This window comes from Globicephala melas, chromosome 6 (assembly GCF_963455315.2).
Source record: "Globicephala melas chromosome 6, mGloMel1.2, whole genome shotgun sequence".
Taxonomy (NCBI): Eukaryota; Metazoa; Chordata; class Mammalia; order Artiodactyla; family Delphinidae; genus Globicephala; species Globicephala melas.
In genome coordinates, this window is record NC_083319.1 from 4,210,554 (window position 1) to 4,234,706 (window position 24,153).

The 24,153-nt window shown below is 54.4% G+C and overlaps 1 protein-coding gene across 2 annotated transcripts in view; it reads left to right on the plus strand.

Annotated features, from left to right (window-relative positions):
* The window catches only part of AK8 (adenylate kinase 8), a 134,636-nt gene that overhangs the window by 220 nt on the left and 110,263 nt on the right, over positions 1-24,153 (plus strand). For both annotated transcript variants that reach the window (XM_030838455.2, XM_060299919.2), the window contains exons 2-5: positions 2,585-2,669; positions 9,245-9,294; positions 11,513-11,626; positions 20,780-20,848. In XM_030838455.2, coding sequence (XP_030694315.2) covers positions 2,585-2,669; positions 9,245-9,294; positions 11,513-11,626; positions 20,780-20,848 — 318 coding nt within the window. The remainder of the gene's footprint in view (positions 1-2,584; positions 2,670-9,244; positions 9,295-11,512; positions 11,627-20,779; positions 20,849-24,153) is intronic.

Genomic DNA, 24,153 nt, shown 5'->3' on the forward strand with positions numbered 1-24,153 from the left:
CGCCGCATCAGGGAGGGGTCACGTTTGTTACACAAGAGGACGCCCAAATTGGGTTGTTCGACTCCTGTGCCATCGTATCCCAAGGGACCGCTCGACCAAAAGATGCTCCCTGACCCTCCCTGGAGGGAGGAAAGGGGGCAGGCCATGCTGGCCATGATTTGGTCCTGGCCCCGCCCCAGTCAAGTCCATGATCTGGAAGAGGTCCCTGCATCTCGTGGAAGTAAAGGCTTTCAGGAGCCGGACTGGAGGAACTGTCAGCCACTCCGAGGTTCTGAGGGCCAAAGGGAAGCTGGAGCATTTGTCTGCTCCTCCGGGTATACCCCGTCCCCAGAGGCACCTCCTTAGTGATGCCAGTGGCCATTTGAGCCTCTGACAGCTCTGAGAGAAGAACTCAGACTAAGAAACCTGAGTCTCCATGTCTCCAGCAAACACAGGCTTCCTTTGGAAAGTGTTAACTGATAGAGGGCACATGAGAGAGTTCTAAAACTGAGTGGCCAATCTAACTAAAGAAGATGGCTAGCTGAGTCCTAAGTCGCTGGGTGGTGGGCAGGATGGGGCAACTCCTGGGAGCACTGTGCTGCGCTCTAGAGAATCTGGTGTATCTCATAGCAGTTGTTGGAAGGAGCAGCCTGAGGAAGCTTTTGGTCCAGTAGTTCCAGTCCTTAGTCATTTGTGTGCTCCCTCCATGGTTTTTACCATTTCCATTTTCTGGCTTTTTTTTTGCTGTGCAGCGAGGCTGTGGGATCTTAGTTCCCTAACCAGGGATTGAACCTGGGCAACAGCAGTGAAAGCACTGAGTCCTAACCACCGGACTGCCAGGGAATTCCCAATGTTTTTATTTTAAAATAATTTTAGACCCACAGGAAGTTACAAAAATCGTGCAGAGTTCTGGTGTACCCTTGATCCAGCTTCCCCTAGTAGTAACATCTAAGGTAGCTGTAGTACATCGTCAAAATCAGGAAATTGACATTGGTACAATGCTATTAACTAGAGTACAGACCTTATTTGGATTTCATCCATTTTTACCAGCACTCATTTTTTGGGTATGAGTCTATGAAATATTATCACAGGTATAGATTCATATAACCAAAACCAGATTTCCATTTTAACTTAATCATTTCTTTAAATCAATGCACTTTAAAAATATTAACTTATTTCACCTCATCCTAAGCAATATCCTTGAAATCATAGGTTTGACATACTGATTTTTTTTTTAAAGTTACTTTTCAGAGTGTATTGCCATCAAGTTGAATTTTTTTTTTTTAAGTATAAACCAGATTATTTATCTATTTTATTATTTATTTATTTTTGGCTGTGTTGGGTCTTCGTTTCTGTGCGAGGGCTTTCTCCAGTTGCGGCTAGCGGGGGCTACTCTTCATCGCGGTGCGCAGGCCTCTCACTGTCACGGCCTCTCCCGTTGCGGAGCACAAGCTCAGTAGTTGTGGCTCACGGGCTTAGCTGCTCCGCGGCATCTGGGATCCTCCCAGACCAGGGCCCGAACCCGTGTCCCCTGCATTGGCAGGCAGACTCCCAACCACTGCGCCACCAGGGAAGCCCAACATACTGATTTTTCTAATACACATTAGATATGCAACTGTGTACGAGTGAAATTTAAAATATTCATCTGAGAACCACCTAAAATCATCTCACACCGTCTCACCAGTGATACATGACTAGGGATCTCGTCCAACTGTGCCTTTTAATGGGCAGGGAACCTGAGGCCCGGAGAAGGGAAGGGTGTTGATGGTGAGAAGCGGAGTGGGGCTAGGACTTCTCATGGTTCATGCTGTTTTTTACTGCCCTGCTCTCCCTCTGCCCACAAAGGGCTACAGCCCCTCCCTGCTTGTCCCTAGGGCATAAGGCTGCTCCTCAGTGCACCAGCCCGGCTGCTGTCAGCCACCTGGTTAATTTCTGAGCCTTTTGTTCTGGAACCGTGGAAGCTGCTTTCCCTTAGAGTTAAATAACCAGACAATCCCAGGACTCTTTTAGATATCTGTTCCACTCTGGAGGGACACAGGTAGCAGCGATGGCCACGTCCCCCAGCAGACGTCCGCGTGGGGCACCTACTGGGATTGTGCCGGGCACTGGGACAAGGGGGAGGCGATAAAGGGGATGCACGGGGGCTGCAGGGACATAGGACAGGATTGACCTAGTGAGTATCATCGGGAAGGTATGTTTCCATTGAGGCCTGAGGAAAAGTGTTCCAAGCTGAAGGAACAGCATTTGCTAGGGCTCTGAGGGGTGAACGGGTGCAGCGCGGGAGAGAAACCCAGAGGAGGCTGGTCTGGGAGTCACCAAGGAAGTGAGGGGCGAGGGCCCCGAGACTGCCTGCTCTGAGTCAGGCGCTCCATCCCTCCAGCTCCGCCTCTGTCCGGGTGCCTCCCCAGCAAAGCCCACACGGCCCCTCCCTCACGCCTCTGCTCACAGGGACCCAAACAGATGCCAGCTAGGGTGGGGGGCAGGGGGGAGATCAGGCCCCGTAACTGGTGTCCACTGCGATACCAGGGTGCTGGGCCGCCTGAGCCTGGGGCCTTGGGTGCTCATGCAGGTGCTAACCACCTGGGTGTCTGCCCTGTGCCCACAGAACATGCTGGAGCAGCTCCTGATCCAGCAGCCCAAGGACCCCATCACATTCATGATTGAGCATTTGCAACGAGACAATGATTACGGTGAGCACTGGAGTGGGCCTCCTCCCCCCTCCCCCTCTGTCTCCCTCCCCTCCCCTTCCTGGGAACCTCTGGGAACCACTCTGTCCTCCCCATGTCTAAAGGGAGGTCAGAACAGGGTGGGGAAAGGTTTTGCCAACTTGGGGAGGTGGTTAATTGAAAAATGCCTTAATTTCTTTTGGAGCACAACTCATACAGATTCTCCTGCCAAGTGATTAAAATGAAAACCTCAGAATGGCCCGCAGAATTAATTATTAATGCCTTGGCACGCCCCAGCTGATGTCGCCTGTTGGGTTTAAGCGCTGTGATCACTCCACTTGTCAGGTGTAAATGTGGTTTCTGGTCTACCCAGACAGGCAACACTCGGGTTTTCCTGATGGTCTTGTTGTCGGCGCCCGTTAATGAGTTCCAGAGCTCCCTAAACCTGGCCCAAGCGAGCGCAGGCCGACCAGACCCAAGGCCGGAGCCCCTGACAGGGAGGTGGGAGAGGAGGCGCTTCGGCCCACGTGGAGGCTCGTTGCCGTCCTGTGTGAGCTGTCAGGGAGGCCAGTGTCTCGGAGCTGTGATGTGTCTTTCACTGGAGCGTTAGCCGCTTTGAAGGGGCTACCAGCACACCAGTGAAGTGAGGGCTTGGTGCAGTCGAGAGGGATGGAGGCCTGAGGTGCCCCGTGATGGGGTTCAGAGGCCTAAGATGAGAGGGGATGCTAAGTAGTTTAAAAAAGAAACGGGGAGAGAGGAGACTCCAAGCCTGCAGGTTGCCAGGGACACCTGGCCTCTTCCCCGTGGCCTGGGCAGGGTCAGGGCATCGGAGTGAGGGGCCGTTTCAGAGGCCTAAGCAGGGCGGCTCAGTGTGCTGCGAGAGCCCCAGGAGTGCCATTTTCTGAGCCTCCAGGGAGGCGTATTCAAGAACGGACACTGAGTGTGAGCACGTGTGCCCCAGGCGGAGACTGAGCTGGGGGGGTGACGGAGGTGGGGGCTGCAGTCTGCCCCGTGGAGAGTCTTCTAAGGGGCCTCCGTTCCCTGGTGCTCTGGTCAGGGCGGGAGGGAGACTCATGTGCTCTGTGGGGTGAGAAGCCCCCTTGCTTCCTGGTGGTCCCTGCTCCGGACCCCAGCTTGCTGCCCTGGCCTCACCAAGTGGCGTCCGTTGGCCGGAGGAAGACGTTTCTGCAGCCCCCTGCCCCCCGGCTGTTCGCGGGGCCCGGTGTTGCTAAGTTCTGTTACTTGAGGGCTGCTGGGAGCACTTCTGCCCGTGTTCCCCTCTCGTACTGCCCCCTCCCAATCAATACAGCAAAGCAAAGTCAAAAGAAGTAAAAGTTGAAGGCCAGATAAAGGTAAAGTAACAGTGAAGTAAACTCAAAGTGAAGAGCGAAGCAAAAGCAGGGAAGTGCAGGGAAGTGCAGTTCGGGGAGGTGTCCCTTCCCGCCATCCCCCCCACCAGGGAGCCTCCAGCACATCTGTGCTCACATCTCCTAGTTAAGTGCGACGAAATGGCGAGAGATCATTGCTCTCTCTCGGCCTCAGTTTCCTCCTCTGTAAAATGGGCACGTCTGGTAACAGAGATGGAGGCGGCAAAGCTCCGGCCTCATCCATGGCAACTGGTCAGTGACACCGTGGGAAGGGATGACAAGGCCCTGATGCTGCCGCCGGGCTTCAGGTGGTGCCACGCAAGTGTCCACTTGTGAAAAAGCTTAATGAGGATTTTCTAAATGAAAACCACACTTGATAATAATACAACCATTTGACCCTGAGTTGGGTTGTGGTGGCCCTTGCTACTTATGGTTTGAAAAATTCTGTTTAGGGGCGTGTGTGCCACGCTGTGTGTTCTACCACAGACCTGAAGGCTTCGTTAGTCTCCCTGCTAGAAATTCAAGAGCCTGAAATTTGAGGCACAGTCCATCTTTATGCTTTAATCTTGCTCCTCTGTGTGCAGAAATGATTTTCAGTGTCAAACTATCCACTTGACCAGAATTCTTAAGTTCAAATGTCATCTGATGCAGTGCAGTCGGCATCGGTGGGACCGTCCTCTCGGGCGCTGGCCTTGCAGCCACCTGTAAGAACCTGCTCCTCTGCCCTTTCCCACCTCCCTCCACCCTCCTCAGCACCCCTTTCCATTCTTGCCAGGGCCTCCTTTCCAAGGCTGCCCTCCACAGAGCCCTGCCTCCTTTCTCCACGTCACACCTGCTCTGTTGCTCTCCAGTAGGGGTGGAGAGTTCAGACCCTCCCCGTTCAGCTGGAGCTGGAGGGCCTCCTGGCTGTCCTCCCCCATGGCTGGAGTCCAGGCTTTTGGTCCAGGTGCTCTCTCAGGGAATCGAGTCACTGGATCCCAGTAACCACTGTTATGAGGGGTTGATTTGTTCCCAGAGCCCTCCATCCCCACTCCCAGGCCTTGGGCCGGCAGCTCTGAGGGGCGCTGGGACATCTTTGCCCCTTGGCTCAACCACTTAAATGAAGAGAGGGGCATCTCTGAGTTCCCCTTCCGTGCCCAGGCCTCCACCTGCAAGTGAAGAAAAATGTGGGAGAAAGAGGGGGGCCGGAGGAGGAGGGGAGAAGACCATGCTTCCGGAATTTCTCTAGGAGAGGGCGAAGGTGAAAAGAGTTTCACCCAACCCTCGTGGTTCTAGAAGAGCACAGGAGGCCTGGAGAGGTCCCCTGATGTCCAGCGAGCACTTCTGCAGCCCCGGGCTAGTGGGTTGGTCGGTCCTGCCTTCTCCCGGCCATGCAGTGGCCCGTGTTAACTGCAGCCGGGCGCTCAACCCTCTCCCTCCTGGATGTGGGCATCGGGTGCGTAGGGGTTCGCTGTGACGCACAGTGGCGTGGCCAATGGCTAGTGTAGAGGGACAGAAGACTCTGGACTCTTGGCGGTGAGCGTGCATGTGAGGGAATGAGGGGAGCCGCCGGCACAGGGGCTGGCAGCCCCTTCGCTGCGAGAAAACCAGATTTAGTACAAAGTGAGCATTTACAGTAGCCCTGGGCAATATGAAAGAAGGCGATGGTGTGTATAATGGTATGTTTCGTTTTTTATCAAACGTTTGTCCAAGAAAGCTGTGTATTAGAGCTCCAATACCTAAGGGTTTTCTTGTGAATTTTAAATCATGCTCCTAGTTAAACCTCAAAAGGCTCTGTGGATGGAAAGGGTTTTTGATTTCCTTTGAAGTGGGTTGAAGAAGTTGATTACTCTTGGCAGTCAAGCAGCCTTTTATGACACTGTTTATAAATAATTACTCATGAGCAGGCCTGGAGTTTCAAGGTGTTAGATTTTAAGAAACTGAAATTAATCACATAAATGTGTGCAAGAAATTAGGTGGGGAGAAAGGCCGTGGATGCTCCCCTTTTAAAGCGTTTTCACAGACGTGTACAATTTGGGTGCCGCTTACAGAGCCAGGAAGGGGAGGGCTTCCCCAGCAGCCATGGAGCCTCATAACTTTTGTCAAAATGAACGCGCAACCTGGGAGTCAGCTCGTTCCCAAAATGCTCTTGTCAAGGCGCGGCCAGCCCCTTCTGCCCGGTCCCTCAGGCCCTGGGCCTTGTTGCGTCTGGCCCAAGTTCTAGGGAGCTTCAGCGGAGGCCTGGGGTTAGAGCCCTGCAGAGGCAGCAGGGCGTCGGGCACCTGAGCCAGACCCCCATCCTCCCCCCGCCGCCCCACCGCCCTGTCTTTCTCTGGTTTCGGCAAGCAGGCGTTCTCCCCGCGGTCCGAGCGAGCTCTTTGCGTCAGCGCACCAGTCCCCTCCGCCCTCGACCTCCCTCCCTGCTGCCCTGATCCTGCCCCTCCCCGCCAGCCTTCCGTGGCATCCCAGCTCCGATCTCCCCTGACCAAGTGTTCCCCAAGCCACCTGGTTTCCAGGCTCATCCCATAAGCAGTGTTTTCCACTTGCTGTGGCTTCTCCCCTCAGGTTGCAGGGCCCCGGCAGGCCTTGCCCCAGGTTACAAGGCCAGAGCAGAGAATGGGCTGTGAAGCCCCGCCCTGGCTCCCACCCCCGCAGCCGAAAGTGCCTTGCCTGCCCTGGGCCTGTGCCCTGAGCTGCTCCACTCAGTGGAGCCCCGACTGTGGACACGGTCTGGGAGGTGCTGTCCCTGGCGGCCCTGCAGAGCCCGGCTCCCGGTGGCCGTGGCCGTGCGTGAGCGGCGTTCTGGACGCAGGCTGCAGTGTCAGGGGCCCAGCGTGTGCAGCAGTGTGTGCTGCTCTGCCTACACCCCTTGGTGGCCTCACGTGGGGCATTGTTCCTGGTGGGTGGCCCCGGGCCTGCCTCCCGCCTGGGCAGGATTCTCTGAGCCACGCTGGCCTTTGAATAAACCCCTCTCTACCCGACTCAGCCTCATCTGCTTCCTGCAGCTTGCAACCAAGGATGCCAGCTGGCAGAAGACGCCTTTGTGAGGAGGTAGTGATGGTGGAGACAAAGGTAACCAAACACTCAGTGGCCACAGAGGGCGGCAGCCGAGGAGGAGGCCACCAAGGTCCTGCTGCGTGTGTGGCTCCTCGCAACGCCGGCTGCAGGAAAGGAGGAGGAGAGTTGGTTGCTGCCCCCTGGGGACCCGTCAGCTGCTCAGCAGGGCTCAGAACTCACCAAGGCTGCAGCAGCCCCTTAATCAGGAGTGGGGTGAGAATCTCAGAAGAGGAAGCCAGTGGGGCTGGGGGGGTTGGGGTGAGGAGGACATTCCTGATGGGGAGGTGACGGGTGACAAGGTAGGGACATGGGAAGAACATCATCAGAAGAGCGAGGAAGTCCAAGGTCAAGGGAGAGGATTGCTCGGGGCTCCTGGGCGACCTTCAGGGTCCCCAGCTAGGCGAGGCTGTTAGGATGCCAGGACACATCCCAGCCTCCTGGTGAGGGTCAGGCCCCTCAACAAGGGTCCAAGGGGACTTAAAGGAACACAGAGCCCCTTGGCCAGAAGGACACTGGCAGCTGAGTCCGCCCTGCTGAGGAGGCCCGGAGGCTCCCTTGCCGAGCGTGACCTGGAGAGAAAGGGTATGTGCAGGGTTTGCTGAGCTGGAGCCTGGCCGCGCCTCCCGGCAGCAGGCCAGGTGCTGCCCAACCAGGGCCTTCCCGTCCCACACCGCTGATTCACATCGCCAGCCCCAGGAAAGGCTGTGGGCTTCCCAGAAGCAAGTTGCTTACATCTCACAGCAGTGGGGCCAGTGGACCAGATTTAGAAACATGGACAGCGGCAGCGTTTGCTCTGAGGCCGCCAGCTGGAGGCACACAGACATCAGGCAGCAGCAGAAAGCTGTGACGTGTGTCTGACATCCTTCGTGGGCTTGAGGAGAGGCAGTTCCTCGCGGAGACGGGGCAGAGGCCGGCCCTGCCTCTCAGGTCTGGCCTGACGCGATCACCTCGCGGACCCGGTGCGGGCCTCAGGCCACCTTGCTTTCCTCGGCGGCATCCAGCCCAGTGCGAGCTTGGATGAGGCGCTCGATGGGTGTTTGTGGAGTGAATCAGTGAATTACCCTGAACTTGCCCTCTGCGTTTCCCCTGCAAATGAGAAGGTGCTGTGAACTGGGGCACAAGTCTGTTTAGACCCAAGCAGCCTGGCCAGGTGTAGGTCTGCTGATGATCGTGAACTCGGGGGCCAGACCCTCTAGTTCCTTCTCTGTGTCCACTCCCAAACTAGGAGGTCCTCCACCTGGATGAGGCTCCCTCTCGGAGGCCTGGCAGGAAGGGGACCCGTGAGTTGCTGTGCACACCTGTTCATCCTTCCCCGTGGGCTGGGGCCAGGCTGACAGGCAGAGGCAGAGGCCTGGTTCCCCAACCTGGGTGCTGCACCCCTCGCTTCCCACAGCTGGAGGAGGGATGACATCATCAAGGTGGCACTCAGGGAGGAACCAGCGTGGGTTCACCTGTCCAGACACCACACTACGTTTCCTTCATTTTGACCCAAGCACACGCCTTCCAGCACTTTTCTTAAGATGCTGGGTTTTTTTTTTTTTTTTTCTTTTCCAATGGCCAGTACCTACTTGCTAGTCTGGTAGTGTCTTCGGGAATTCTGCAGGGTCGGGAGCCTTCCAGACCCAGGAGTATCACACCGAAGCCAGTGGTTTCCATCCTCATAGAAATGCCCGTATTTGAAAACAAAGCCTTTTCTATCTGGGGTTTTATAAATCTGGCCCATACACTCCAGGCTTTTCGCCATTATTTCCCTCTGTAAAATGATGGGGAATACAATTTGCTAAATAAAAAGGCATAGATATTAAAAAAAAAAAAAACCACCTTTGAAGGTCGATTTACATAAAATACAGCTTTATTTGAGAGCGTGTCCCTGAGACAAAGTCCCTGTTTAAAATGCTTTATGGTGTTTGAAATCCCAATTTTTCTCGATATTTATTAGTTTGGCAAACAAGTTACCCTGTCCACATCCCCCTGGAGACAGAAAAATAAACCATCTCAGTGATCACTTACCTCTCTAAACACAGAGAGTATGTTCTGTGGTGGGAGCATCTCGGAGCCACTGGGTTACAAACGGCCGCGTCACTCCCAGAAAATGAAATCTGGGGAGGAAAGAAATACATACACCCAGAGCTCTGCAGACGCGGGAGGTTGCTTTGTCATGTTGAATGGTGACACTCAAATCTCTTTATTCCACAGTGCCGAAGATTGTAATACTAGGTCCACCCGCCTCGGGGAAAACAACTATAGTAAGTGTATCATATTAAGTGTGGTAATACGGGAGTATCTCATTTGTCCTGCAGAGATGGAGTGAGACTGCACGTCTGCGAATTTTCAACATAACTGAGCTTTTCTTCATCTTTTCTCTCTCCTACTTCTTATCTTCTCATGACAAGAGGCAGTATGTGTTTGTAGTAGAAAACCTAGAAAATACAAAAAACAAAAGTAGACTTCCCCAACCATCCAGAGATAAGCATTCTTTGAATGTGTGGGATATTCCTTCCAGGGTTTTCTCATGGCTACATGGCCACCATCCTGGCAAACCCTTGGTTCCATCCTTAGGATACATTTCTAGAAGGGGAAGCGCTGGGTCAAATGGCACACACATTGCAAAGACTTTTGGTGTGGAATCTTCAGATTCACTCGTAAAATTTTAATTATGAAATGTTTTAACCAGTCAGAAAAGCAGAGAAACTACACCAGAGATACTCATGTATCCCACTCCTGGATTTTACAGGTACTTATCGTTTTGTCATATTTGCTTTGACGACTTTCTCTCCATTTCAAAGATAGTAGAACTTTAAGGATACGGCAAATACCTCACCCCACTTCCCTCACTCCTTTTTGTCTCTCCCTCCTTGGAGGCGACCCCTGTCGTGAAGCTGAAGCTTCATTCCATGTATGGTTTTAGTCTTTCGGCTCCTTTTTTAAGTGCCAAAGCGTCTTCAGTTATACTCATCCGAGATGGAACTCTGTGTTTGCAAAAGCCTGGTTAGTGAGCATCAGGTAACATAAGTTAATGATAAACAAGAAGGTCCTACCGTAGAGCACAGGGAACTATATTCAATATCCTGTAACAACCTATGATGGAAAAGAATCTGAAAAAGTATATATATATATATCTGAGTCACTCTGCTATACACCAGAACCTAACACAACATTGTAAATCAACTATATACTTTACTTAAAAAAATAAACATTAGCGAACTCTTCCTTGATCACTGTATCATCGCTGTCAGCTCTCCTCCTGGGCCCAGATGATGCGGCAGGTGGTTTCCCCCGACTAGTTGGCGCCTGGCTTTATTCTGAAAAGGAGTCAAGATGTCTGGTCCTTACATAAAACCACGTGCATCTGCCCTGCTTTTGGAGTTAGGATAGCCAGCTCTTCTGTTTGTCTGTCACCTATCTGTCTGTCCATCCGTTCATCCATCCATCCGTCTATCTCTCTGTAGTTTTTCTGCCTCGTTCCTCAGGGTCAGGCTGTCAGCTTTCACTCCTGTCCGCAGTCCACCCTCCCGATCACCATTTCACTGTTAGAAACCAGGAGCTCCTGGACCTGGGGACCTGGCAGTCGCTGGCGCTAACTGGTGTTTCAGCTACAAGCCTTTGGACGAATTCACTGTTTCCACCCCTGTCTGCTCTGTAGGGACACACAAATCTCATTTTACAATAAGATGATACCTAGTGAAAGCCTAACGGGCTCTTTCCTGATCTTGTCACTGACATTTCCCAGCACGAGGAACAGAAAGATGAGGGTTCATACCTGCCCTGGGGGACCCCTAGGGCCTTCTTTTTCTTTTTGGCCATGCCGTGAGGCTTGCGGGACCTTAGTCCCCCGACCAGGGATTGAACCCCGGCCCCGGCAGTGAAAGCGCCGAGTCGTAACCACTGAACTGCCAGGGAATTCCCCCTCCGGGGCCTTTTGAATCATCCCACTGCTGAAATGGTCATCAGTATAATCTTGGTGTTAAGAACATTTTGTTGCACGATTATACCTTCAAATGTGTTCCTCCCTGGTAGAGTATATATAGTGGCCATTGATGAACTAAACATTCACTTGGCGAGAATATGCCATCCCCCATTCTTTAAGAAAAAAGGAACATTGAGTATGGGTCGTGACCCCTATTAGGGCCTGTCCCCGTGTTTCCTGTTCCAAACCTTTCTTGAGTTAAGAACTCATGGTCCACAGAGCTTGAAGAGGCAGGCCCAGGGCAGTAAAGCATAGGTTTCCCAGGTCCATTTAGAGTCAACGGCTGGTTGAAGAAGAACTGGCAGGCAAGCAGAATTCCACGGCTGGGAGGGGTTTTATGGGTTTGTCTCCCTTGGTGGCCTCCTTCCAGCCAGAAATAATTATGCTTCCCTGTGACAGCCTTTTCTAGTAGCATATGGAAGGACCCGGGCATTGTAATGGTGTCCTCTAAATTATTCCTTTCACAAAAATGTTCTTTTCCTCTTTCCTTTCTTCAGGCAATGTGGCTTGGCAAACATCTGAATAGCAATCTGCTCAGCGTGGAGAACTTGATAGCAAAAGAATATTCCTCTCTGGCTGCAAGTGCCAGGAGGCATTATCAGAAGTTCCAGGTAGGATGGGTCCTGGGGAACAGGACGGGGTGAGAGCTCCCAAGGCTCCCCCATCACCTACCCCACTCTTTCCATTTCCTGGTGGATTAAGTGAGAGAAAATACTGGGGTAAAATGAAATATAGGAAGGATGTGACAGCAGGAAGGAGAGAATTCTTCAGTAGGGCACACAGGTCCCGGTGGGCACGGAGGTGAGGGGTTTGTGGTGGGAAAGAATCAGTAGCTGTGAGGATGCTGTTCTGTACCGATGGAGTGGCCCAGCCCTGCTCTTCTTAGGGTCAGCCCGATCAAGTGGGTGGGGGCAGGGCAGGGGTCTCCATCCCATAGGTGATGCGCCTGCTGGCCTGCACCAGGGCCTGCAGGCCTGAGCTGGCGGGGAGTTTAAAGGGCAGTGGTCCAGCTCTCCCCAGAGTGGAAAGACGCTGAGTGCTGCGGCTCAGGGGCACTTCTCTCCGCCCCTCAGGGTGGGCACCCTGTGGCATCCCAGGAGGATCAGGGGTCTGTTTCTAAAATCCCACCAACACTATATTTGAAAGACTTTTTTTAAAAATTTATTTTTGGCCGCGTTGGGTCTTTGTTGCTGCACACGGGCTTTCTCTAGTTGCGGCAAGCAGGGAGGGGCTACTCCGGAGCACGGGCTCTAGGTGCGCGGGCTTCAGTAGTTGCAGCACGTGGACTCAGTAGTTGTGGCTCGCGGGCTCTAGAGCGCAGGCTCAGTAGTTGTGGCGCACAGGCTTAGTTGCTCCGCGGCATGTGGGATCTTCCCAGACCAGGGCTCGAACCCGTGTCCCCTGCACTGGCAGGCGGATTCTTAACCGCTGCGCCACCAGGGAAGCCCCAAAAGACATTTTTAAAGGGGAAATACAGGGCTTGATCTTGTTGGTTCTCTTAAATGCAGATAGAAATTCCCAGATATCTTTGCAAAATCCCCTTGGGAGCATAAGCAGATGCTTCAGTCCGTTCAGGCTGCTGTCACAGAGACTGGGTGGCTTGGAAGCAGAATGTCCCTCACAATGCTGGAGGCTGGGAAGTCCAAGGCCATGGCGCCCGCAGGCTCAGCGTTGGCCGACCGCCGTCTTCTCACGGTAGCCTCACGTGGCGCGAGGGCAGGGAGCTCTCTGGAGCCTCTTCTTAGGGCGCCCAAAGGCCCCACCTCCCAATACCGTCACCTTGAGGATTTCAACACATGAACTGGCGGGGGCACAGGCGTTCAGCCCATAGCAGCGGGGCTGCTGCTTCGGGTGTCCTGTGCTGACACGCAGGCTTTCTCTTGTTTGTGAGGGGAGACAGCTGAGAAGAGCAGGGACCCTGGTGTCTGCCGAGCGCTAAGTGTGCGCAGGCCTCCCCTCCTCGCCTCACGATTTCCCTGCAAGGTGTGCTGGTACCTGGTGAGGTCGAGTAAGTGCCCAGGGCCAGGGCAGGGTTCAGGCCCCACCCGGGGCTGCCCCACCCGAGAACCCTGGCTCTCCTGCCCGTCTCCGCAGAGGCCGCAGCCGAGAGCTGGTCACCGCCCCTCTTGTGTTCATCCTCGTTCGTCAGGCCGGGTCTTGACCATGTGGCCGTGTGCTCACTGTTCCTCCAAGAACTCGGAAGGAAGCTTCCTGACCTCGTGGGCTGCCCATGAATGATGGCTGGTGGGACAAGTAGCAGAGACCGCCCGGGCTGCCCAGGGCAGAGAAGGGGGTCGGAAGGGGGGTGCAGTGACTCCTGGGCCCCGGATGGAGGGAGCACCCACCTCCCTGGCTCTGTGGCCGGAAACTGGGCAGCACCCTGGCCTCTGCCCCGTGCAGCTGCTTGTCTCTGTCTCCATTCTCCCTGTGGTTCTCCTTTCCTTTCGTCTTCTGCCTTCCACGGCCACTCACGACCACCACCCTCGTCCAGGTTCCCGTGTCTTCGGTTCACACCACCCACAGAGGCAGCTGCAAGGCCAAATTTCCAGAAAAGGGATTTGTGTGGGCTAGCTGGTCAGGTGGCCCCAGGGCCAGGCCAGCTGGTGAGGGGTGTGCGCAGCAGGTGCATCAAGGCCATGGAGCACGGCCATGGCCAGGAGGGCCCGGCAGGGTGCGGGCAGTTCCTGGAGATGAGGATGTCACTTAGGCAAACTCCCAACCTCAAGTTTGCCGATAGTAACAGTTTGAGGGAAGTGAAGGAAAACCTCCTTCAGCAAGGTCAGCGCCCACCCCCGGCCCCGCTACCCAAATGGTGAACCGGTTCGAACACCGCTTAACCCAGAGCACTTCCGGACCCCACATCACCTGGCCGGGACTCTCAGGGCAAGCAAGTGACGCCCCTGCACTGCCCTGCCGTCTTGCAGGAGTCAGAGCGTGTGGTCAGAGTTTGGGGGACACCAGCTTTTGGGGTGGGAATACAGTTTTAGAAAGAAAGTGGGTCTCTCATTTCCTGCAGAAGATAAGCTTTTCAGGGTGGGAGAGGCAGGCTCATTTCTAGGATAAAGATGCTTTTATTAGGGTTAGAAAATTCAACGGCGAGGAGGGCGTTTAAGGAAATTCCTCCTGGGTTTCATTACTCTAATTATCAGCATATTTCAGACTACATCCAAGTGCTTTCAAGGGTGTCTTGTTGGGGCTCTTTGGTTCGGAAGCCGGTGGAGGGAAGATGAAAGGCCGAGGCGTCAGGACTGATCAAGGAGGGACGTGCTCTGAGGAGTGGGGGCGGGTGCGTGGCCTTGCCGCAGACGCAGCCGCCCAGCGAGGCCACTCATTAAGTGTTGTCTTTAGAGCATCTGCTGACCTGGAGGCTTCATAGCTCTTTCTGCAAGCAGCAATAATACCTTCAAATACATAATTTTCTCCTGCTAATCTTGGCTCTGCCCTCCTATACAGAATTCTCTTATGTAGCGGGTGTTAACCAAGACGCTTCCATCTTCGGAACTTCCAAATGGTTTCTGAAACACTTCCTCATCGCCTCCTGTATGCCCAGCACCGTCCTGCGTGCCGTGCCGTGGGAGACCCAGAGATGAGTTCCTTCTCCTCGCCCCTGGGAACTTCTAGCCAGTGGGGGAGACCGAGGGTACCCAACCGAGGATGCAGGGCCAGAAAGCCCTCATGCAGTCAGTCGGTGGCTCGCTTGACTAATTCATTTACTGAGTGTCCTGTGAGCACCTGCTAAGCCCTAGACGTGGCTCTGGGCGGGGAAGAGCGTACAGGTTCCATGGGGAAAGGACATTTCTTTGCAGCAGGAGTTGGATGGAGCTGATTGCTCTAGAGTGTATTAGATTTTTACTGAAAAAAAAGAAAAGAAAGAAAAGGAAAGCTTTATTATTGAAATCCCTGCAGGAAGCATATGTATTTGCAAATTTAAAACTGCATAGTCCAGAGGTGCTCCACCTGAGCAGCACATTAGACTCACCTGGGCCCCCACCAGACTCTTTTAGTCTGAATCCCTGGAAGTGGGGGACCAGGCATCTGGATTTAAACACGCTCCCTAGGGAGTTCTCGTCTGGTCGTCTGGGAGCCCAGCCCAGACACCATTCCCCCTTTCTCATGGCAGTTACTACTTTTACAGCACAGTTATTGCTAAATCAAGGTTTCTTTGTTGGCGTTAGAGCAGAGCTGCCTGTGTTTGTTGAGTGAATAAGTGAGCCACACTCTAACGGCTGCTCAGACCAGAAGGAGCCAAAGCTGGATTCTTCCCACCTTCAGTCCGTTTAATTCCCAACTTCAGTCCCATTTAAAACTTAAGAACCTGGTGTAACATGATGTACCCAAGCGTCCAGTTGTCAGTCACCGTTCTTTAACATCCAAATAATAGCGCTTGTGCCCTTGTCCTGCCTCTGTCTACACAGAGAGGTGTAGTCCCCTGCAAGTATTTCTGAGGATTTCCGGGATTGCCCCGCAGTCCTGGCTTCCAAGTCCTCTGGGTTGTCTCCTTCCCTTCCGGCCATTCCATCTCCCACCTGGCTGCTCTCTGTCTTGGAGGCTGTGTTCAGACAGAGCCAGCAGGAGCCCGCACACTCTGTCCTTCCCTGTGCGACACCCAAGGCAGTGGTGCGGAATGGTCCTTTTTGGAAGGTTTGGGGCGGGGGGAGGATGGGGACAGCCCAGGATGGAGACAGAGAAACCCAAAGACCAGTCTCTGTAGCTCCTTTAAAGTTCACTGGCCTTTCCCACTACCGGGTTTCCCTTCCCGGCCACCTCCCTCTGTGGGCCTGTCGGTGCTCCGTGGTGGGGGTCTCTGCTCTCCCTTCAAAGCCTCATCTCCTGTCCTCTCCCTCCTCTCACCTCCTGTCCCCGTTCCAGACTCTGCCTGGGCCCTGCCTCTCAGAACCAGGAGAGTCCGTGCCATGTAAACCTGCTCTGACAGCCCCGAGTAGCAGCAGAAACTTTGAAAGGAGAGTTGTCTTTAAAGGATTCTCGGATCAGTTCTTAAGTGAGCGCAAGTCCAAGTACGGGCCTTCCCTCCCCCACCAGCAGCCCCTCTAGGGAGGCCTCTCCCCTCCTGGCAGACCAGGAGTCTCAACTCTTCCCCTTTCTGCTTTGCTCCAGATGGAAGTTCATACAGTTGATCAACAACATGCCCACAACTCCTGAGCAAGTGTTACCCGAACGTGACACAGTGACGTCAGGGGCCCTGAGGCTGGGGCCTGGTGATGGGACTGTGGGCTGCTGCCATCCTGTGGAGGAAGCCCAGGCTGGAGAAGCTCAGTGAGGTGCCCCAGGGGCCAGAGCCAGGGCTTGAGCCTCCAGGGGCTGCGTCTTTGGGGCAGGGGCGGCACCTCCGAGGTTCGCAGGCTAGCAGTTCTGCCCCGGGCTTGGGCACTGGGAGCTGGGAGGAGAAGAAAGGTCCAAACCGGGGCCAACGCAGCTGATTCTGCCCTTTACGGCAAGGAGGCGGGCTGGCGGTCGCGTTGCCACCGAGTGGGATGCCGGGGGGCCAGGGGCCTGCACCTGGGCTGGGCCTTCTAGGTGACCAGCAGGGGCTGCACTGGGCTCCATCCGTTTGTCCCTGACTGTCCCCCAAAAGCCAGGCTCTGGGGGCTGGGGTGCGAGAGCACAGCAGAGCTCGGGAAGGAGGGAGCCTGATTCTTGCAAAGACAGTTTGGCAGGACTCCGAGCAGCGGCCCCTGGGAAGCCCCCGCTGCTGATGTGACACATCAAAGCTGGCACCGAGACAGCACAGAGGCAGTGAGCGGCGGGGAGAGCACTCGCGAGGGGCCACGCTCAAAGTCGCCGGCCTGTCCCCCGCCTTGGGGGGCGCCGCGCTCCACCCGGACCTGTTGCCTTTCAACCCGTGTTCTTTTTTTTTTTTTTTGCGGTACGTGGGCCTCTCACTGCTGGGGCCCCTCCCGTTGCGGAGCACAGGCTCCAGACGCGCAGGTTCAGCGGCCATGGCTCACGGGCCCAGCCGCTCCGCGGCATGTGGGATCTTCCCGGACTGGGGCACGAACCCGCGTCCCCTGCGTTGGCAGGCGGACTCTCAACCACTGCGCCACCAGGGAAGCCCTCAACCCGTGTTCTTTGATTAGCTTGCACCCCCTTCGTCTCCCGCGTCCCAGAACCTGTTTGAATGCTGCTTCCCGAATGGGTGATGGCAGGGAAGGGAGAGGAATCTCAGGATGGAAACCAGCTGCGCCTGGGGCAGCGGGGGACATCAGGGGACAGGAAAGGATAGAAGACATGTGGAGGGGAGGGGCAGGGCTGCTCCCTGTTCCTCTTGGCAGCCTCGGGGGTGGGGCGGTTCCTGGGATCATTGGGGCATATGGGCACCAGCAGGACACTCTCCCTCTCCAGCAACTTCTTCCACGTGGGGTAGGGTCTTGGGTGCTGGAATTTGCTTAAGTCGGTGATGCTCCAGGTGTGGTCCCCCGACCAGCATCCTCAGCATCACCTGAAAACCTACTCGAAATGCAGATTCCCAGCCTAACCCGGACCTGCCGAGTCAGAAACCCTGGGGCGAGGCCAGTGATCTGTGAGTTAACAAGCTCTTCCGGGATGCACGTTCAAGTTGAGAACTACTGGCTGAAGCAGGAAATTGGCAGAGGGCAGATGTGAGGACACAGAGGTGTCTTAGGAGATACTGAATCCAGGGACCAGATGCCGGCTAGCCTCCCTCTTGTCTCTGGCCTACTCATTCATTCATTCTCTCTCCCCTGCTCACTCTTGTTCTTGACTTTTGCTGTCCACTTCTAGAAGCCATAGTGGCCCCATAACTTTCAAGGGGAGACATTACAAGTTCCCATCAGAGGCTCCCCCTCCCTTATCCTCTTACTGTCTGCTCTTCCTCTTCCAATTCCACATCCTGGAAAAGCCATTCTGGGGCTGAGAGACCTGGTTTCTCTCTCCCCTTTTGTACTGGTTTTATTCCCTTATACTCCCCCCTGTGCCTGCAAAGTGGCTGCTGCAGCTCCAGCTGTTACATCCTCTCAGCTCCAGATCCAGTGGAAAGCAAGTTTCCTGCAGGGGTTGGGGGGATGAGCCCTAATGCTGAGGGTGAGTCTCTGCTCTACATAAAAACGTCTGTTCCAGGAATCCCCCACCCCCCAGCAATGGGCCTTAGCATTTGGAATTTATTTTGACTTCCCACATCTTTTATCAGAGGTGTGAGTGGGAGTTGGGAGAGATTTGGGCCCAGGCATCAGTGGCCCACTGGGCAGAGCTGCTTCCTCATCCAGATCCTTGCTGAGGAAGGAGGTGCAGGGCTTATTAAGGGGGCCTGAGGGTAACAATTTCCATAGCACCAAGCCCTTGCTGGGGGCCACGCATGTCCCAGGCGTCACGTGTATTACCTCATTTAATCCTCATGGCAACTCTTTGAAGCACTTGGTCTTCGTCTCATTTACAGATGTGGAAAGTGAGGCTCAGAGCACCGAAGGCACTGTCCAGGGTCACTCAGCAGGTGACCAAGGTCCAAATCATGAGTGTCTGAGTCCCCGGCCAATCCAGTCGTCCCCCAAGGTGCTCCCTGGGAACATTCTTTCCCCACTCGGGCCATCCTTCTCCTGAAGCCGGAGAGAGCCTTCTGGATCACAGCTCACAGGCCTTCCACCTCCTCCCCCTCTAGCCCCTGGCCCTCCCTTGTGAGCCGGTTCCCGGGACACCCTTCACTGCCACCTCCACATGCCCAGGCCCAGCCTGCTCTTGTCGGGGAACCCATTCCAACGGCTCAAAGAGAAGACAGGTCAGGGTGCCGCCTGTAGAATCAAGGAGAACTCGAGCCCCCGTGGGGATTGGCCCCCTACCTCCCAGCCCTTCTCTGCACATCTGGTTCCCCACGCCCTCTCTCGGAATCGCTCTGTGTGCGAACTGACCAAAGCCGCTTCACTGCGCGCAGGTAAACGTGGAGGGGGCCGAGTGCTGTCTATTCCCCTGACTCTCGCTCCCAGGACGTAACGAGAGTGAGGTGTGGACGGGTTCTGCCACGTGCATGGACGCTTATTAAAATGCCATTTCTAAGTCAGCAGCCCCAAGCGTTCCCACAGCCTGTCCCAGAGGCTCCATGATGTCCCAGCTCTCTGTCCCTTTAGGTGCTCCTTCATCACTCCAGGCAGACACGGCAGCATTCCCGAGGCAGGATCTGGTCACTCTGGACGCTGGCTCTAAAATGAGAGGTCCAGACTTTTCTCCAGCATCACTGACATGTTGCCAGGCCCACCGCTTGCCCTAAGGATACTTCGGGAAATTAGGGAAAAGTGCTCGTTCCCCCGGGCCTACGTGTTCCCCCTTCAGGGTCCCCAGCTTGGCAAAAGGAGTGTAAGGTAGATTTCCCCTGCCCCTCACTGCACAGCTGGGTGCCTCTGGGCTCCCCTGCTGGGCCGTGGCCCTGAGGGCCCTCACCCTCACGTGGCAGAGGCCCTGCCCCCTCCTGGAGGCTGGTCAGCCCGGACATAGCTTGGGATGTGTGGCCCAGGGCTGGCCCAGGAGTCTCCCTTGGCCGAGTGTTGGGGAGTTTGGGGAGAAGCACCCGCTTTTAGTGACCGGAGGTCAAGGGGACACCTGGGAGTGGGTTTTCCAGGGGCATGGGCTCTGGGGCGTTTGAGGTTTTGTTAGAAAGAGCAGACCTGGTTGTGAAAAATGGGATGTCACTTCTGATCCGAGAGAGACAGCTGAGAAGAGAGGAAGCAGAAGGAAGGCCACTCTAGGTGTCACTCCGCGTCCCCCGCGACCGCTGCTTGTTTGTCCTTCCCAAACCTGGCCGGCCCGGGTTCAGGTCCTGCCTCTGCTCCTGCCTGGCTGTGTAGCCCAGGGAGGTGACCTAACCTCTCTGGCGCCCAGCTTCCCCATCCGTATAAAGGGGATGAAAATAGTACAGACTGCACAGAGCTGTAAACATTGACTACTGTAGCCTGGCACCCAGCACACGCTCAGCAGAAACCACCAGCATTTTCAGTACTTACTGAGCGAATTAGGGAACGTGAAATTTCGTTAAGTCATCAGTCAGCAGGGGCTTCCTCCATCCCTGACGCTGTTTTGGTACAGGGGCAGAGGTGTGCTGGTCAATGTTTCACAACCAGCTCTCTGAGGGAAAAAGCCCTCCTTTGTAGCATTTGCCTATTTCCGTGGTACAAATGCCACAGAATACCAGGGCCTGCTTCAGGCTACCACCGTGAGGTCACGGAACATGGGTTTGGGAAGAGATGTGCACCACCGGCTCCCTCTCGTACACCGTTGTCTGGGGGACAAAGCGAGTAAGACTCAGTCCCTTTCCTCCAGGAACTGTGAAACTTTCTGGGGAGACAGACATGTGAGCAGGCCCCTGGAAGGGCGTCTGGTTAGTGCAGTAACAGAGTTTGCCATCGAGGATTATGGCAGCCGCCGACCCAGCCCGGGAAGGGTCAGGGAGGGCTGCCTGGAGGCAGTGGCACTTGGGGCTGAGGCTCAGCGGGAACCTGGAGTCGCCCAGGTGGCGGTGGGGCAGAGCGTTGGGGCGGGGGCTCAGGAGAAGCCAGAGCATGGAGGTGGGCGCGCATGCATGTTGGGGGGGTCATCAAAGAGGAGCCCAGGCTGGACGAGGGCAGGGCCGCAGGCTGGGCCTGGGCTTCATAGAGGCCACAGGGCCCTGGTCCGGGACCTGGAGAAGCTTCGCGTCCACAGGGCCGGGTCCTTGGTTCTTAGCGAGCCCGCTGGCCTGCCAGCTTGTGTCCCTTTGAGCCCCACACGGAAGGTCAGACTCTCATCCTGTGTCATCTTTCCTGTAGACGTTGCCCAACATGCTGCTCGTCAGACTGCTTCAGGAACGCCTGAGGGAAGAGGACTGCGTCAGGCGGGTGAGAAGCCCTGCGTGGAGCCAGCGGGGGCTCCGGGGAGAGGGGGCCTCCTTTACCAGATGAAGGAGACTGAGGGCCGTGTGTTTATGTCCCAGAGCAGAGATGACCTGCAGAGAAGGGTAAGAACCTAAACTCGGTGAAGGTCAGGCTGTACACGTGGATTTCACCTTGGATGGAGGAAAAATAGCAAGGTGGCCTCTGGGGAGCCCATCGGGATTCCTGTAGGAAAGAGCTGGCCCACCCCATGGGGTCACAGGAGAGCCTTTAATGGAAGGACAGCTGCAGAAGTGGGGAGGGAGACGCCCCGGACCTGGAGGGGCAGAGGGAGGACTGGGGGGCCCCCGAACTCTCCTTCCATCCTCTGACCTCTCGCCAGCGCTCTCTTCCGCCAGACCCCGTGAAGCCAGAGGGCAGGGGTCCGGGTGAGGCCGTCCGTGAGGTCAGCCTCCTGGGGCGTGGGCGGGGGTTGTGATATTGTGATTTATAAGAAATGTGTATTTGGTCTTCGTCCCATCTATCAGGTGTTCGGGAATTTTTTAGTATTCCATGTTAATTTTTCCCTTGTGTGTTTTACTGTTATCTCTTTGTAGGTGTTTTTGTTTTTCTTTTTTTTAGTGGATGACCTAACAATTACAATATGCAAACTTAGATTTCCACAGTCTACTTAGAGTCGGTATTTTACCATTTCAGGCAGAATGTGCAATATTGGTCTCTTTCCTGTCTTCTCTTTATGTTGTAGTTGTCTTATGTTTTCATCTATATGCATCAAAATCTCATCGGGCAAATGTTATAATTTTCGGTCTCAATCGTCAAACATATTTTAAAAACTCGAGAGGAGAATAGTTTGTTATATTTATTCAGGTATTTACTATTGCTCTTGTTCCCCCTTCCTTCCTGATGTTCCAAGTGTCCCTTTCCGTCTGAAAAACTTTTTAGCACTTCTTCTAGGGTAGGTATGCCGGCAATTAATTCTCTCGCTTTTCCTTCATCTGGGAATGTCTTTATTTTGCCTTCATTCCTGAAGGATAGTTTCTTCGGGATTCAGAATTCTAGACTGACAGTTTTTGCTTTCAGCCCTTTGCAGAATGTTTCACTTTTAACACTGTGGTTTCTGGTGAAAATCCAGTCATTCAAACTCATAAATAACGTGTCCTTTCTCTCTTGCCCCTTTCAAGCTTGTTTTCTTTGTTTGTATTTTCGGAAGTCTATGATGCGTCTGGGTGTGAATTTTTTGGGATTTATTCTCTGCGGGGCTCCTTGAATTTATACGTTTATGTTTTTCTCCAAACTTGGGAAGCTTTCGGCCATTGTTTCTTCAACTAAATTCCCACACCGTTCTCTTTCTTCTTCCCTCCGAGACGCCACTGGCATGAAGGTCAGGCCATCGGGTGTTCTCTCATGGGTCGCTGAAGCTCTGTTGTTTTGTTCTGTTTTGTTTTATTCTATCTTTTTTTCTCTCTGTTGATGAGATTGATAATTTGTATTGAACTAGCTTCAGGCTCCTTAAATCTCTTCTCTCTCATCTCCAGGCTACTCCTGAGCCCGCCCAGTGAGTTTTTAATTTTGATTATTGTATTTTTCAGTTCTGCCAATTCCATGTGGTTCTCCTTTCTGTCTTCTGTTTCTTTGCCGAGGATTTCTATGTGCCTTTGTCTACAGGGAGCTTTGTCGTTGTCGTTGTTTCAGTAATAGCTGCTCCACTGTCTTGTCTGACAGTTCCAGCCCTTGAGTCACGTTGGTAGTGGTGTCTAATGTCCCGTCCCACGTGAGCTGAAATTTCCTGGTTCTCCCTGTGCTAAGTAATTTTGTACCTGAACGTGCAAAATATTGCCCTGAGACTCTGGGTCTTGCTTGAATCCTACGGCGAATGTTGATATTTTCGTCTTAGCAGACAATTGATTCAGTTGGGCTCGGTCGCAAGTCCTAACCACCTTCTCTGGGCTGTGGTCTCCAGCTCAGTTCTGTTCGCAAGCCTTTGCAGAGCTGTGTGGTCCTCTACAGCTCTGTGCTGCGTGGGTGCCACCCGGGGGGCCTGGGCAGCGGCGTGCTGTAGGTCATTTCTCAGGAAGGCTGCAAGGCTGTTCGGGGCCAGCCCCATGCGTGCACACCTCGGGGGTGAGCCGGGGCTCCATAAACGACGTCATTTGGTTGCTTTCCCGCGCTCCCCTCTTTGCCGTCTTCTTGGTGACCTCCAGTTCCCTGGTGTCCCTCTATTTGATCTTTTGGCCAGAAAGCTGGGCCTTTATCTACCTGGCTCTGTCACAGTCTTCCTGTGACAATGCTTGTGACCAGGGCCAAGTGGTGGGAGGACAGTGAGAGGAAAAATTCACGGGACTTTGCTACATTTTCTAGGGACTGGGAAGGAAGGGTCCCCTGCGCTGTAAGAGTTTCAGGCCCCCGCAGGCCCCCTTTGTCAGGCAGGATGGCCTCAAGGCAGGAGTGCAGAAAAACAGAAAAGAAAAAAAAACACAGGGAGATTTCCCCTGCTCTCTCTGCGTGTTGGGAGTCCCATTTCTTTTTTAATTTTATTTATTTATTTATTTATTTTTGACTGTGTTGGGTCTTCGTTTCTGTGCGAGGGCTTTCTCTAGTTGTGGCGAGTGGGGGCCACTCTTCATCGCAGTGCGCGGGCCTCTCACTGTTGCGGCCTCTCTTGTTGGGAGCACAGGCTCCAGACGTGCAGGCTCAGTAGTTGTGGCTCACGGGCCTAGTTGCTCCGCGGCATGTGGGATCCTCCCAGACCAGGGCTCGAACCCGTGTCCCCTGCATCGGCAGGCGGATTCTCAACCACTGCGCCACCAGGGAAGCCCAGGAGTCCCCTTTCTTACTTCTCGAGCCAGAAATAGGGGCTCCTGGCCCCGTCTCTGTCCCTCCCTGTTGCCCATCTCAGGTCTCAGGCTGCCTGGAGAGACCAGCTCGGGGACGCCGGCTTGCAGGGATCTTGAACTTTGATCTTCTTCCCCAGTTCACCTACTACTGTATTTATACTCTCTGAGTCCTCAGACGGCCGCCCTTTGCATTCTGTCCGTGCTTCGTAGCTGCTTTCAGTGGGGGTGACAGGTTACAGTGGGCTTACTCTGTCTTGCCCAGAACCAGAACTCGTGTGCGCACACGCACAGACACATACATACACTCTCTTGCTTAAAAATTGCTTGAGAGGCCCACATCTGGAAAGATGCCTGGGCACCTTCCCAGGGCACTGGTGAAGGAGGAGCAGTTCTCACAGGCGTGCTCTGCATGGTCCTCGGCCGCGTGGGTCTAAATCACGAGAGAGCCTCAGGTAAGCTGCAGTCTGAGTTTCAAAG